At 38.1% G+C, this 15,554-nt stretch overlaps 1 protein-coding gene across 2 annotated transcripts in view; it reads right to left on the reverse strand.

Annotated features, from left to right (window-relative positions):
* Positions 1–5,325: 5,325 nt before the first annotated feature.
* Positions 5,326–15,554, reverse strand: part of LOC119426975 (collagen alpha-1(XII) chain) — a 52,308-nt gene continuing 42,079 nt past the window's right edge. For both annotated transcript variants that reach the window (XM_037694548.1, XM_037694547.1), the window contains 15 exons: positions 13,403–13,561; positions 13,120–13,197; positions 12,414–12,500; positions 11,925–11,978; positions 11,459–11,554; positions 11,079–11,132; positions 10,316–10,369; positions 9,981–10,034; positions 9,355–9,426; positions 9,226–9,261; positions 9,079–9,145; positions 8,809–8,991; positions 7,728–7,805; positions 6,087–6,257; positions 5,326–5,545 (listed from right to left, as the gene is read on the reverse strand). In XM_037694548.1, the coding sequence (XP_037550476.1) occupies positions 5,535–5,545; positions 6,087–6,257; positions 7,728–7,805; positions 8,809–8,991; positions 9,079–9,145; positions 9,226–9,261; positions 9,355–9,426; positions 9,981–10,034; positions 10,316–10,369; positions 11,079–11,132; positions 11,459–11,554; positions 11,925–11,978; positions 12,414–12,500; positions 13,120–13,197; positions 13,403–13,561 (1,254 nt within the window). In that variant the 3' untranslated portion in view covers positions 5,326–5,534. The remainder of the gene's footprint in view (positions 5,546–6,086; positions 6,258–7,727; positions 7,806–8,808; positions 8,992–9,078; positions 9,146–9,225; positions 9,262–9,354; positions 9,427–9,980; positions 10,035–10,315; positions 10,370–11,078; positions 11,133–11,458; positions 11,555–11,924; positions 11,979–12,413; positions 12,501–13,119; positions 13,198–13,402; positions 13,562–15,554) is intronic.

Below are 15,554 nucleotides of genomic sequence, written 5' to 3' on the forward strand. Positions count from 1 at the left end.
AGCTGTGTGTTGTCTCTCGTCAGACTGATGTTTCATGATTTTGTTCATTGTTCGTGCAAGGCTTGCATCAGATTCAGCAGGTGAGCAGATATGCAACATGTATTTAAAAAAAACAATGATATTCAACATGGTCTTGCCTTTCTCTGCATGTGATGGTCATTATTTAGCTTCATTCCAGATACATGTGGGATGCAGGCTAGTGCTTTCATGGCACTGTAGAAAGTCCATTTAAAACTTTTTTATCCAGATTTTTTTTATCCGTTAAATTCACAAGTTCTAGATGCAAACATCTCATTTAATGTCTGATACTTACTGTGACATGAAAGAGTGTTAGAAGCTCACAGAATACAGTAATTGTTAGCGGTAAATGTAAACTGCTGAAATAGGATGCAAGATTCTGTCTGTGCTCTTTACCATCAGTCACCCTGCAGTAAATCAGGAACTGCTTCAGCGCTGTGAGTTTTATTTCCTTTGAACTTTGGGCCAAGGCTGGTAATGCACAGCTTATAGAAATCTGCCCCTGCCATACTGAGACCTGGTCTATAGAGAGTCTTTAGGATTGAGTTTTTAACCTTTTATACATGAAAACCTTTTGAATGTTGAGCAAAACATAACCTTTGTAATATGCATGTTTAATCGCACTGTTTCACATTTCTTTTATTAATTGCTAAATCACTTCACATTATTTTATTCTAGGCTATATAAGAACGCAAATTAAGCTAAATAAAACCAAACTTATGATGTTTTTAAAGGGCTTGCTGCGTGTCTCCTTGTGCATGTCTTACTGTTATCTACTTATAGGTTTCTTTGCTCCAAAGATCTTATGTTACTGGAGTTCTATGGTCTTAGGATCTTCCCAGACTTCTCTTTTACCATGATTTACAAAGATCTTGTGTTTCTATGGTCTTAAGTTACAAAAGTCACATATAGAATTTTAATTCCTTTTTTTTTGCTCTTTCTAATGTTCCTATAGTCCTACCGTTCCAGACCCCTACATTCTCAAGATAGGTTTCAATGATTCTAGCTTTTTTTTCACCCCAGGGTTGCTATGTTTTCATTGTCCTAGGTCCCAAAATTCCTATAGTCCCAAGCCATAAATTCAAAGAATTAAATGTTTCCGTAATCTTATATTCTAATATTCTATGTTCTCAGTACCCTACATTGTAAAGACTCGCTTCAAGAGTTCTGCGGTCCAAAAGTTTTATGTTTCCAGAGTTGCTATGGTTTCAATGCACTAGGTCCCAAAATTCCTATAGTCCCAAGCCATAAATTCAAAGAATGCAATGTCTCCGTAATCCTAAATCCTAATATTCTATGTGCTCAGTAGCCTACATTGCAAAGTCTAGCTTCAAGAGTTCTGGGGTCCAAAAGTTTTATGTTTCTAGGGTCACTATGTTTCCAGGGCATCAAGTCCCAAAATACCTATGACTCCAAGCCATAAGTTTAATAAATGTCCTGTTTCTGTGGTCCTATACTCCAACAATCTGATCCCAGATGAAAATTTAGCAAATTTTCCTAGACGGTTCTTGCATTTCCAGGCTCTCAAACTCTAGCAGTCTTAAATTCCCCATGTTACTGTAAATGGTCTTCCACTGGTTTGTGTTAAGACTTCTACATTCTTTGTATCATCAAGTACCAAGTTTGAAGGTCCTTTTTCTAGGTTATGTTACTTCCTTGCCAAGGATCTAGTTGTAAGATTTCAAGTTTCCAGAGCCACCATGTTATCGTTTCAACACTCTGATAGCGCACATTAATCTTTCATGTGTTTTGGGTCAAATCTGAATCATTGCAACTTATTTCAAATAAGTTGGGTAATTTATTTTAAATAGGAGCAAGGCTTTCCAACAACTACAGGAAAGGTACAAGTAGTTATAAATTCTTTAGTTTTTAGGGTGCTTGAAAAGATATGTTACCTTTGGAAGGTTCTGTGTTCAGTCTGACCTTGGTTAGAGTATTAAAAAGCCCGTGTATTTATCCCAAACCACTAATTTGAGCCCTTGGCATGTTTGCCTCACTACAAAATGTGATAGTAGATAGATGTGAAAGTGGCATGTGTTTTCTTTTATAACATTCAGCCTTGACTAAAATGTCAATCTTTTCTCAATTCTTTTTTCTTTGTGGTGGGAAGTAAAGTCTTCATATAATCCCTAACAGCTTAATCCACTGCTGCAGACGATAACGCGTCACCACTGTTTCATAACGACTGGAGATGAAGCAGAAACTAAATTAGGTCTGCAACAACTGAAGTCTAGCAACCTACTTGAAACTCTTAATACAAAGTGAACGCAGATGCACCCGGAATTGTTCTTGAATAAATATTCCTATATTGAAACCAGACATCAGTACATAAAGAATGGTGTCGGGTATCAATAGACATTTTTCTGTGGCTTTGAAAAGCATTACTTGATTTGGCTCCAGAGGGAAAAAAAATACTTATGGGCCTCACTGCCTTAGGTAACTCCATATTGACATTTCAGCAAAAATCAGAGCCTGATGTTGAGACATATGAACAGCCTTTCACATATTTCAACAGGGTCAATAAGTCTAAAAGAAGAGAAGAGTGGGGTTTTAAGTATTTTTTTAAGCTGGCTAGGCTTTACAGAAAAAAAAAAAAATCATAAAATATGTACCAAGTCTAAGATAGTGGATTTATGTACTCCTATACTGGAATGTACTTCTCTCACACTCAGACCCATTCTATCTCTTTGATGATTGACATATACCAGCTGCTCACGCACTCATCTCCTACTTTTTCAAACTTCAATGAATGAACTTTGATTTGTTTTCTATGGGTGCTTCACAATTTCTTTGTGGACATCAAGATATAAGGATAAAACATTAAAGTGTTTTTTTTTTCTCAAAAGGAGTTTGTGCACGTCTTCTTGTTGTAGTGATCTTGACCTCAGTGCCTCACTCCCAGCTGTAATCTCTGGCATTTGTGCAGAACTCCTCAAAAATCTTTTGCTTTCATCAAAATAAACAGTTTGTATTGCTTTTATTGCACCATTAGACATGCTCAATGAGTGCAAATATCTATGCAATGCTAGCATCGGCTCAAATGCATATGCTATCTTTGGATAATCAAAACTTGATGGGACAAATTCCAAGTGGTTGTTATGTAAAAGTCTTGATGTTGAAGTTGTTCTCAGACTCCCTACTGTTCCCCTGTTTGAAACAAAATGGCTTTCAGCAGAGCACACATGTATTTAGCTGTCAAAATAAATAAAAGTTAGGACTTCAAAGCATTTTTCTCCCAGACGTGTTGAGAAGAGTTGGTTTTGTCGCTCGTCACGAATCAAACTCGTCTGTTGGCGTTTAGATCTGCAGCTGGAGGTTTAACATTGTGATGGTCCTGCTTACAGAGCTTCGGCTCTACACACAAAATGCTATGCGCATAACAGTTTAGTTCATCATTCCACGATAAATTTAAAAAAAACAAAATACAAAGCAAACATTTTCAGTAGTTTTATTGAAAAATGCCTCTTCCGTTTCAGAAATAAATAAGAAAATAAGGCTGTGTGTAATTCACAAATTGTGCAGTTGAAACATGAGAAAAGCAATCCTACATCAATAGTTTTGCCACCAAATCCAAACTGCTTTGATAGAAAACAACAACTATATTCTGACTTCAGTAAATATACAACACAATCATGCAATTTAACCTTTGGTAACAAAGCTAAAACAAATGTGATTTGTTACAGATAGTCAGATTACCATATTGCTTACAGGCAGCACAATGAAGAAATATTTAGGCATGAAATTGTTTGTTTGTAACCAATAAAGAAACAGACTAACATTTTGAAACAGGACAAAAAAAAAACACCATTTTGTTACTCTTAGGGAACACACATATTGTACTGGTTTGCACATATGCTTTGCTGGTTTTCACATGATTGGTTCTTTACAAACTGGAGCCTGATAAACACCTGCAGTTATATTACAAGCAGACACTGAAGGGAAACATTTAGCAAACACACAGGTTTGTAACAAAGCGTTCTATTCATCTTGCTAAACTTTCTCATGTCAAAAATATATAAATGTTCAATAGAGCCAGAGGTATCAAACCCATATAAGTAATAATTTTGTTCTGATTATCATCTCAAGTGTTAAAGTCCTATTTTAATAGGAGAGCTTCTGATTGTAGCTATGATGCTAGTCTTCCTGTATTGTCTTGCAGTGATCGTTTTCTTCGCTGGCCTCTTGATTGCAATGGCTCAACCTCTCCCACTGGCTCCACAGGTATAGATGCTACATCAGGTTCAGGCAGGTAGTGGGTGGCTAAAAACGTATTTGGCCAATCAAAAAAATGGTTTGCTTCAACATCTATTCTTGTGTACAATAGACATATAGTTGCACTGTAGGCTAAAACTTCTTACAGGTTTTTTTATGAGGTTTTGTGGAAATGTAATACTGATAGCTCTTAGTTTAAAAAATGGTTTGATTTTGTCTGAACTGATCAGCTAATGGCTATTTTGAGCAAAGCCAAGATCAAAATGTATTCCAGCCATCTAAAAACAACTCCATTCTCCATAATTTCATAGCGGTTGCTGCAAACACTATCTTATAAACGTTTATGTCATTCTTATTGTATTATGCACTTATACTGGCTGGCAATGTATCCTATTTTTGCGGGAAATGCAGTTTTCTTTTTTAAATTGGAGTCATTTTAATGCTAGTAAATCCACGTTGGTCTTGGCCCTGCAGGCCAAGCATTAGCTTGTCATACCTGTCAAAACAGTTTATTTCTCCAAACAGATATTGTTTAAAGAGCTATAGTGTATTATTCGTTCATAATCTTTCCACAGAAGCCCACTTTAAAAGAGCTGAAATATTGCATTAAGTTCCAAAACTCCCTACAGGTAATTTTGATATAACATTTAATAAGCTGAAGTAAAAATTGATCAATTGATAACATAAAAAAAACATGACAAGGGAAAAAATTGCACTGATTTAGCCAATGTAATCAAAGACCATAACTAAAAGTACAAATGAAACATGCTTCAGTCTGGACCAGAGCTGTATGAGTCACTTAGGTGTTGTAAAAAAAGAGGTTATGCTGATGGTAAGTAAGCAGTGAGTTATGAGGCACAAGCTCAATAAAGATGTTAACATGATTTTTAGTGAAACATCCTGGTTTGGTCATTTACAAGGCAAAAAAAAATTAGTTTTATTTACACATATCACCTCAACATTAATGTACTGAGATCCTCTCTGTTAGTAGTTGTGTTGGCTGGTGTTTGTACATGCTGCTTCCTTTGTAGAAATGCTCAGTCTCTGTTTTATTATTTCCCAACGGTTTGTGGTTCAAGATGCAAACAGGCCAGCAGGTTGCCATCATTGTAGCTTGTAGCTGTGATATATTAGTGCCAGTACGCTCCATTCCATTTTTTTTTTCTTTTTTGGCTTTCAAAATGTTTGTTTTAATGTTCAGCAATTATGTCCATGGTGATTATCCATATAAGCCCCAAAGCAAACGGGCAAACATCTCAGAAACAGGACTTCAGAGTGTAAAGCGGCACAGATGACAAGGTTTACTATGCCAAACCTGGAAACAGTTCAAAAAGAGTGTGAGATTTCACTGTGGGAAAAAGTTATTAGCTTTTTAATGAATGTGAAGCATCATACATTAATAGCTAGAATGTCTTCATGCAACTTTCAAAACTTTAACGTCAAATGTATGGAGGTGTTAAATGATAGTTGTCCATGAAGTCAAACACACCATCCCCAAAACAGCTGCTGTGAAATTTCGCCAAGGCTTGACCTTATTCACATTTCGAAATCGCACATGGATTCCGGTTTAACCTTGTCCAAAAACGTACATTTGGTGTAAAATATTGATTAAACTTTATACGAGGTGCATTTGTTCCCTTTTTTAAGTCCTTTTTGGTGAGGACTTACGCATTTGCACTGTGTCTGAAAAGATTGAAACAACTCTGTCCAATACTAAGTAGGAAAACCTACATTAACATCTCCATACATTATCAATAACCTTAAGCAATGAGTTGAACATACATGTAATTAGTGTGCATACATTTAGTCTATTTTCTCATGTCAACCATGCAGGACTTGGATATTGTTGAGTATACCTGTGTATCCCTGTCCATTGTAAGGAATGCCAACACACTGAGAGGAGTCGCAATATCCTGGGGGTCCTGGTGGTCCTCTCACACCTGGAGTACCCTGACGACCTGGTGGGCCACGAGGCCCAGCGGAGCCAGAAGGACCTGGGGGACCACTTCTTGACTCTCCTGCTGGTCCTGCAAATGAGAGTGAGCCCAGTTGAGGAGGGGAGACCCTTGGAGTTCAGCTGACATCACTTGTATTCCACTTCTGTGGAAACAGCTGGGGTCATCAAGCAGCAACTTCAATTTTTCAATGGCTCAATTAAAGAGCTTGACTAAGACCAAAAAAAGGAGATGCAGTCTGTGGTTGTGTAGAGTTACCCCCGGCCCGTCTGTCTAGACGGCACAAACTCAGGATGGAATTTCCCCCCAACCCTCCACCGCCTGTTTTTTTTTTCTTCTCCCCTTAAGTGAGTCCATGTGTCGTCAATGAAGCCACCAGAGAAAGCTCATTCTACAACCGTCTGAATCTCACACACAAACACACACTTAGTCAGGAGAATGGACTTCCTCCCACTGGTACTGGTTTTTTCACTTCATTGAGAAACAGACTTGTCAGTGTTTGGTGTTGTGGAGCAGAAGCTTCCTGTTGCTCTGTCATCAGTTCCCAAAGAAAATGAAATCTTTAGACAAAACGCTTTAGAAGCTGCTTAAATATCAGCATTATGGCTTTGAGTCATGATGGATAGAAGGCTCTTAACTCTACTTCCGAATGACCATAAATGCCTCAGAGTTTCAGGCAGTATTAGTTAAAAGCGGGACAAACAGCTGACATAAATCTTTGAGAAAGAAAAACAAATGGGACTTGCTTGGAATCATGCCAAAGCATTTATGTTGTGCAGCTGCTCAAATTAATGTAATTGAGTCCCATATAGTGCAGGAAAACTAAAGCCCAGGCTGGAACGTGTCATTTCTAATTGGACTAATAGGACTCTGCATCACTATGAGCACCACAAAAGGTGAATAGGAAGTCAAACTTTAAATCACTTCTTGGTCTGCTGCCTTCATACATCTCCTCGTAAATGTCTCTGCGTGAGTGCAGCTACAGCGTGCGCTCTCAGGACATTATTACATGGTGTTTCCTCAATGCGGACTGAACTTGGCAAAAGGGCCTTCTCCTACTCTGCTCCTGTTTCCTGGAATATCTTGCAAAAAGATCTTGACCTTGACCTCTCTAAGTGACTTTAAAAATCTGTTGGACTCCAGGCAAGAACCAATGCTATCATGTTCCTGTTTTTAGCTTTCTACAGTCGCCTTTTAATCTAGCTGTTTTTGCTACTTTTTTTGCCATCTTATTTTAATTTGTAAAAATAATAATAAAAATCTGTATCCCTCTTTTATGATTGTCTATTGTTTTCATTGTTGTCCACTGTTGTCATCATTCTTTGTTGAAATCAGGTCTCTCTTGTAAATGAGTCCTCGAGGCTCAATGGGATTAACCTGTCTAAATAAAGGTTGATTGTTATAGTGTGTGGATAAAATCTTATGACAGGAGTTGGATATTACTGGATCTTGCTGCTGGAAGGCAAGATTTATCACAGAACTTTAATTTGATTGAGTTATTGGGCCTGTTGCAATTGAATAACCAGCTATAAAATGTGTTACCTGGTGGTCCAGGTGGGCCTCTTTGTCCTCTGATACTATCCCCGGAAGATCCTCTCTCTCCCTTATCTCCTGGCAAACCTGAAAATTCAGAAAATTGGAAAATCAGTCAAAAAAATTAGGTTTTAGCATTAAATATTAATATCTATAAATAAATAAACATCTAATGAGTAAGTTGGTTTACTAAGTGTATTTGTTTTTGTTTGTTTGACATCTCTACCCATTTTCTCTCAACAATTACATTTTTCTAGTTCATGATCAATGTGTAACAATGACATGGTCAGGACTAAGCTATCCAAGGATGGAAAAATAAAACAAATAAATAAAAAAGCATAATTTCTGTTGTTTCTAGTGCAAGTACCATTTTGCAAAGCAATTGTTCAGAAATAAGCTGCAATTTTGTTTCCCTCCAAGTAGGAAAGTGTTATGTTCAAGGTTCAAGGTTCTTTATTGTCATTTGCATCACATGTAATACATGAGGTGGAATGATATTGTGTACACAGGGTCCCCTATGTGTTGTCATCATTGTATACATACAATGATGAAATTGGTTCTCTGCATTTAACTCATCACACCTGGGATGCAACCAGGTGGAGCCGTGGGCAGCTATTAAGCGCTCAGGGAGCAATTAGGGATTGGGTATCTTGCTCAGAGACACCACAATGTGGGAATGGCTGGGAGTCAAACCTTGACTTTCTGGTCCCAGGTCGGCTGCCCTACCTCTATCCCCATCCCCGCCCCATAATCTCCATTTGTAAAGTACATCAGAATCTTTGATGTATTCTTAATTTATTGTTAATTATTTTTTGTTTGTTTGTTTGTTTGTTTGTTTTTACCAAAATATCACTTGCATGGTAAGGTCAAGTGTAAATGTAGCAAAAAGTTTATGTTTAGTAAAATACCTTTGTTAGCATGAAAAGGGCCTGAATAATGTTTAAAACCTAAAGTTTAAGTATTTTGTATACAGTATTGACTTTGCTTTAGATTTTATGGATTTTTTTACATATAGATTTATTTCTTACATTCCTGCCAGCTGAATTTTAACCCTACCAAACATTTCGTAGATGAGGGGAAAAAAATGTACCTCTTTCTCCTTGACTTCCAGGTAATCCTGGGTTTCCAGGGAAACCGGGCCTACCGGTTTGGCCAGGCTCTCCTCGGGCTCCCTGGGAACCAGGGGGACCAGGAGGACCAGGTTGCCCTGGAGTGTTACTGCGATATCCAGAAGGTATCTGGTTGAGCAGAACATCAATTCTGCTCATTTGGCCTGCAATCACAGAATCAACAGATTTGGGTTATCTGTCTGTTTCAAGGACATTAAGATGTCCAGAGGCTCAAAAAATGTTTTTCTCACTGTTCACAAGCTGTTCACAAACTTGTCTGGCAATGGAACGCATCATGTTCTGGGATGCGAAGTCTCCCTGGGAATCAAAGACAGTTTCATGAGGAGATTAATCATTTTCTCATTCTTGATATACGTAAAAGTCTCATTACAACATACCCTCTCTCCTTTTTCTCCTTTAGGGCCAGTAGGTCCCTGTTGACAAGACAAAAATGGTTAGATCCAGTTTTGACTTTTTTAAACATTGTTATGATCTTATAGCCCTGCTCCTCATAATTTAATACATACTGGGTTTCCGGTGTCCCCTGGTTTCCCTGGTTTTCCAGTAATTCCGGGTACACCCGGATTTCCAGGGCTTCCCTAAAAAAAAGGAACAAAATTCTCAGAATACATTCTGTTTATGCAATTAGCACTCAGGGAGAAAAAGTAACTGCAGTGTTTGACTCCTGTTCTCAGTTAATAGTTGTAAAACAAGCATCGACGTTTGGATTTGTGCTTTGACATCTGCAGAGGAGGGGGGGCCAAACGCTGCCAAGAACAGTAGAACAAAGATGGAAACACATGCACAACAGCAGTACAAGCAGGATGCATGTACACTCCAACACAAACCATCACTCTAATGGCTCCTGTAGCAATCATGAAGCTATAGACTACCCATTCTCTATACTGGCAGGTTGCCTGTTAACATGATGGCTGGCTTAAACAGAGTCAGACCTCCGCAAACCACAGAAAAAGGAAAATGAGGGATGCATGCATCATTTTCGCAACTGTGGGGGACCCGGTCTGGTTTTTATATGCCGTTCCAGTAGAGTGGAAATGTGGAGCCAGAGGAGTTACTGTTGCAGATATAATGTATCAGAAAAATAAAGCACACTTTTTTTTAGCATATTTCTTTAGTGCTCATAGACACTCACCATGGGCCCTGGTGGGCCTCTGGGTCCAGCTTGTCCCTCCTTTCCTGGTGGCCCCTAAGTAGAAACAACATGCTGTCAAACATGAGTTAAAGCTCCCAGGAGACTATGTTAGAGCAATATATCATTGTCAATACTTAAGTTTGGTTTTGCCTTAATTCTGTCTTTTCAAATTAAGCAATAGCACCATTACTGAGGCTGATAAAACAATAAAACATCCAAACCAAGATAGCTGTATTTTCAAAAGGAAAATCCCATTTAAGACATGAGCTGGATCCATTTTAATGGCTTTGAAGTTTATGGTATGTACTTTGTGCAAGTCTAGAGTTAGAGCTTACCCGTGCTCCGCTTGGTCCAACAGGACCCAGTGGACCGCGTGGCCCAGGAGAACCCTGGGAAAAAAGCACACATACTTTATCAAATAGAGAGCATCAAGAACTGGACATTTATGTAGTTCCCTAAAGCCTCTATTGACTTTAAACATACAGAAAATAATTTCCAACCTTTTTGGCCAAATATATTAACAAAGCTTGCTTGTAAAAACTGGACAAAAGGTCTCTTGTGTCTCATATGTTTTAAATATTATTGCATTTTTCCATATTTGATCATTCTGAGCTCAGAGTAATCAGCTGGTGCTGATCCAGCTGAATGGTGGGAGTTGGGTGAATGACATCAGCGAGATAGCTTTGTAATACCCTCCCACATCAAAAAATAAAAAAAATTCCTTCCACCAAATAATTCCCACACATCGTAAAATTGTTCTGCTTCATTTGAGACACTGATACCAAGAAAGTGAAAAATAAATCGAATAGAAAGTGAATGATGTATTTTGTGATGGAAGTCAAAAACTTTAGTCTTCTTTGTGGATTCATCAGTGACATGAGTCCATGGTTTATAACAATTTAACTGCATCAGTGCCTTTCTATCGTTTGTCAATCAACAGGGTGGTTTTGGAGTGTGGGTCCCCCGATGATGTTAAACGACCAACCCCCCAGTCTGAGTGTGGTTTCAGTCTGGTTATTGGACTCAGTTCAGGTTCCAGAAGTAACACTGCTCTTCCATTTCCTGATCATAAACCACAAATGAGAGAGGGGTACGTACTTGCAGACCAGGAATGCCAGAGTCTCCACGATCTCCCTTTGGTCCTGGGTGCCCCTGAGAATAAAAATAGAGGTTTGGTCTTCTGTTTTATCATTCTCACATTGTTATTATGATTGATGCCATATTTTCACAAGCAATATAAAGAAACAATGATAGAGTCTAGTCGGCTTTTTGAAGGAAAAGGGGAGTGAAATTTGTTTTGACGTTAGTTATAAATCACACTCGATGGTGTAGCAGAGATTAAATAATCCATTCTAAAACTTTCAGACAAACGACACTCCCACATCAGCACATATAAGCACTAATCAGAAGGCCAGACAGGGGACTGTGTCTGTAGCATCAAAATTAGTTGAACACTGATGGTATACATTTTTACTTACAGCTGGTCCAGGCAGAGATAGTCCATTAGGGCCTTGGGGACCCGGTGGTCCTATTGAGCCTGGAAGTCCTGGTTCACCACGTGGACCCATTCCACCCTACAGCATTGAACAAATCATGAGCAAGGTGTTACAAAGCTACAACTTTTAGAGAAAATGGAACAACAAAAAATAAACCTAATCAATCCTTTGTAGAAACATCTTTTCACAGTAAAGGTTTTGGGAATAGAGCCTTTTGAAGCATTTGGCATGAGCCTCCTCTAAATCTGGTTGTGGGAAAATATACAGTCAATAACTGATTTCAGATGTGTGCAATTTGCAAACAGAGCAGCAATAGCTGCTGTCATACCTAAATCCCAGAGTTGGACCTTTATCATTATCTAATTACTCATAATAGATTATAAGAACTTGTGAAAACAAAGCCTGTCATAGTTAGAGCAAGATATAAGTGATAAGATATTTGACTCACAGGGTTGCCCTGTGCTCCTCTATCTCCTCGAGGTCCTTTAGATCCTGGTGAGCCCTGGAAAAGAAAGAAATGGAGTAAACATAACATAAACAGAGCCAAAAAACCCTAAACCTCCATAAATAATAAATCCCAGCAAACCTATGTGAATTTTCTAAGTATGCATATTCCAGACTTCGTCTTTTTATTGTTGTTTTTCAACAGGTATGGACTTCTTGTTATGTCTCCCCAAGCCCATATTTCTGTGCAGGATGTTGGTTTGATCCGTAACTGCTCTTTCCACATGGGGAAAAATAAACTCTTCCTTTTCAAGGATCATCTTCTGCCTCTTTAAGTTCAAACTGCACAGCAACGGTAAAACCGTGGCTTCACTGTAACTCTAGACTACAACAACATGGCTTTATCATTATCTTCTTCATTTTATCCAAGGCCACTGATAAAACAGTTTTATTAGGTGAAGACAGACAGTAGGCGCTGATATCTGTATTTTACCGAAGGTCCAGCGGGTCCCTGGGGGCCAATACTGTCCTGTGTGCAAGTACAGGAGTGGGGAAGGGATGGACACTTGGCTTCATCTCTCTGAAAAGGAAAAAAATATGATAAATTTACATCAATGTAAATGCAAAGTTCAGTATTTTTGTTACCATTGCAAAAATCCCAGGGGAACAAAAACAGTCTAAAATGTGATTGCAATAAGACGGAGTAGCTGCAGACCTCAACCACATTTCCAAACAAGACTGATTACCATAATGAGATACAATACACTGCAATCATTAATGTGATGTATTCATATCTGCAGCAAATTACAGATGAATTGCTTGTAATTGGCTAAATTAGCTGGCATCCTGTATTTATCATACAGAACTTGAATGAATGATGTTTACTGTCTGCCTTCGGAGCACGAAAAAAGACGTATTCATGCTGAAAATGGACATATTAGCAAAATTACTCCAGAAACAGGATTCTTTTCAGTTCATTTGAGATAAGATTTTATGAATCCATTGTCTTGTTTTCACTTAATAACCACATACCAGCACATGAACTACAGGTTGAAGTGCAGTCATAGCTATTTTAAATAACAACTAAAAACTTTAACCTTTTTTTTTTTATATAGGTAAAGAATGTGGTATGCATCCGGTTAAAACATCCCAGTGCTGAATCTATTCTGGCTAGTCTTTCAGTCTGAGGAGAAACTTACTGTGGCTGGCAGCTCGCAGCATTTGTCCCGGCTGATCCAGCTCAGGCTGCAGACAATATCGAACATCTGGAGCTGGAACTACACAGTGGAAAACGAGAAAACGTTGAAAAGTGCCACAAACCGATTCTCATTTAACATGAAAATGTGCAGAGTTGAAAATAGGAGCCTTGAAGTTTTCTAACTTTCATTCTTGCAGCAGATTTAATTGTCAAGAGGCTTTAGATGTTCGTTTCATTCATTTTCTACAAGCATTTTCAACAGGTTTGACTTCTCTGATGCTTACTGTTGCAGATGTCTTCTTTGAACCTGCAGATTTGACCATCTTGCCAAGTACTTCATAGCCCTCCACCGTGATGTTGTTGGCCTCCTTGATGGGCTTCTCTGCCACCTCTTGGCAGTCCATGTAGAGCTTGACTTTCTCAGGAGAGACAGTAATGTGCATCTGGAGGAGGGAGATAATGGGGAGAGGGGTGCTTTTAACAAAACATTCTTCCATTTCTGCCAAATTTATTGCAGCACAGTTGTCTGGCAAACGGTGCAGAGAACATAGAAAACTTTGAAAAGATGTGTTTGGTACACAGAAGAGGAATGCTTGCACTTACAAAGAGAAATAGTTATTTTTAAAAGTGAAGCTATATGCAGAGTTTCTTTTATGTCCAAGAGCTCAGAAGTGTTAAGCTTTGGCGATATTAGTTAAGTACAGACTTTAATATAACTCAAGTGATGGCTGATTTGGCAAGTGATCATTTTTATCTCGCTACAGATGCTGAACCATAAAAACGGAAATATGCAACAGTTGTCTTTCCAAGGTAGTTGGTGATTATATAACAACAAAATCCAAAAGGGCCAAATTCTTAGCTTTCCTGTGAAAAGAACCCCATTCCACATCTTGAAATAATATCTTTTGTGGCTTGCCATCAAACGTCCTATACTTTCCATACTTTCCTTTTGCAGTTGCAAATTTTCCTCTGCTCAACAGTCAAACAAACTTTTCTTTATGTCAGGAAAAAGCAAGCTACCATTTTTTTTTCTTTCTAAAAGTCTCCACCAACCACAGACTAGGCCATAGTTCCTGGCAACCATTCACAAAATTACAGTCTACTTCCTTGGCAACAGAACAAACTATCTGGTGGACCACAAATGAAAAGGGTGCCATTTATCAGAGGGTCCTGGCAAAGATGTCAAATAAGATGATGCTCTTGAGGGCTTACCGAAACAACTTTGGATGATACATTGGGGTGGTAAATTATGATTGTGTATATATTACTTCACTGACCAGTAAGTAAACCCAATAAAAACACTTAAGTCAGTGGAAAATAAAGCTTTGGGAAAACTAGCTTTAAGAAACTACTGTTCCCTGGTTGTTATGTTGGAGCTGATCCAAAGTGTTGACAATATACAACTTTTATTAATCATATTGGTGCACTCTACAAGGTTAACACCATCGTTTGAAGTATTTGAAATCTTTGTATGATTTTAATTTAGTAACATTTCATTGACTCGTCCTGCCTTTCTAATAACCCTGATCCTCGAAAGACTTGGAGCCTAAATAAGGTGGATTTCAACAATTAGATTCAGGCCTTTCTACAATAAATTTGCAAAAACATTGAAGATTTATTTTGTTTTTGTTAAGGGGAAAGAGAAATGAATGATGAGAATGGAATCCGAGTTATATTAATATTAGAGCAATGAAAACAGATAAGTTCTGAAATTTCAGCCTCATTTATTTCCTTGAAAGGGAAGCTTGTGTTTCTAATACGACACGTGCAAACAGACAAGACAATTGGTAGGAAAAATAAATGTATAATTTCTTGTATTATCATCATAAATTGTAGCTACAAAGAGTACCGGTACTTGACTAAGCTAAAAAAAGGTGATTTAAGTATTGATTAAGTTGCCAAGATAAAGAGTAGGAGTGTGGTCAGTGAGCAAATTGGCTACAGAACCATTAAAACAAAAATAACTGAAAGCGATCGTCTTCAAGAAAGCACTTCACTATCTGCTTTCATCTCCCCCCTTTGACCTAATTGAACTCTTTTTAAAACTTGAGATAAGTAAAATATTGTTTTTTTTTGTCATTCTGCTAAATATAAGTGGAACTGACTTGGTCAGACTTTCTGCAAATGTCTATCTCTGAACAAAGCAAGCAAGTCATCGTAAGAACATTTCTTGTCATTTTGGTTTACAGGAATGGGAGAGGATTCCCCATTTGGTCAGTGATTAGGCAGCAGCAGACACATCTGAGAGCTTTCCAACATGTCATAAGTGGCTGTAAACCACAAACTTTCCAGCCTTGGTCACTCTAACTAGTGATGGAGGGAAAATGTATCTAGATGTCCTCTCTGACCTTACATTTTGTAATATTTAAACAGATATTTGTTAGAAGTTATTTCAGGGTTAGCCATCAGAGAAAGCATTAACTTCAGATACTTTCC

The sequence above is a fragment of the Nematolebias whitei genome, chromosome 21 (genome assembly GCF_014905685.2).
Source record: "Nematolebias whitei isolate Nwh7 chromosome 21, NemWhi1, whole genome shotgun sequence".
Lineage (NCBI taxonomy): Eukaryota > Metazoa > Chordata > Actinopteri > Cyprinodontiformes > Rivulidae > Nematolebias > Nematolebias whitei.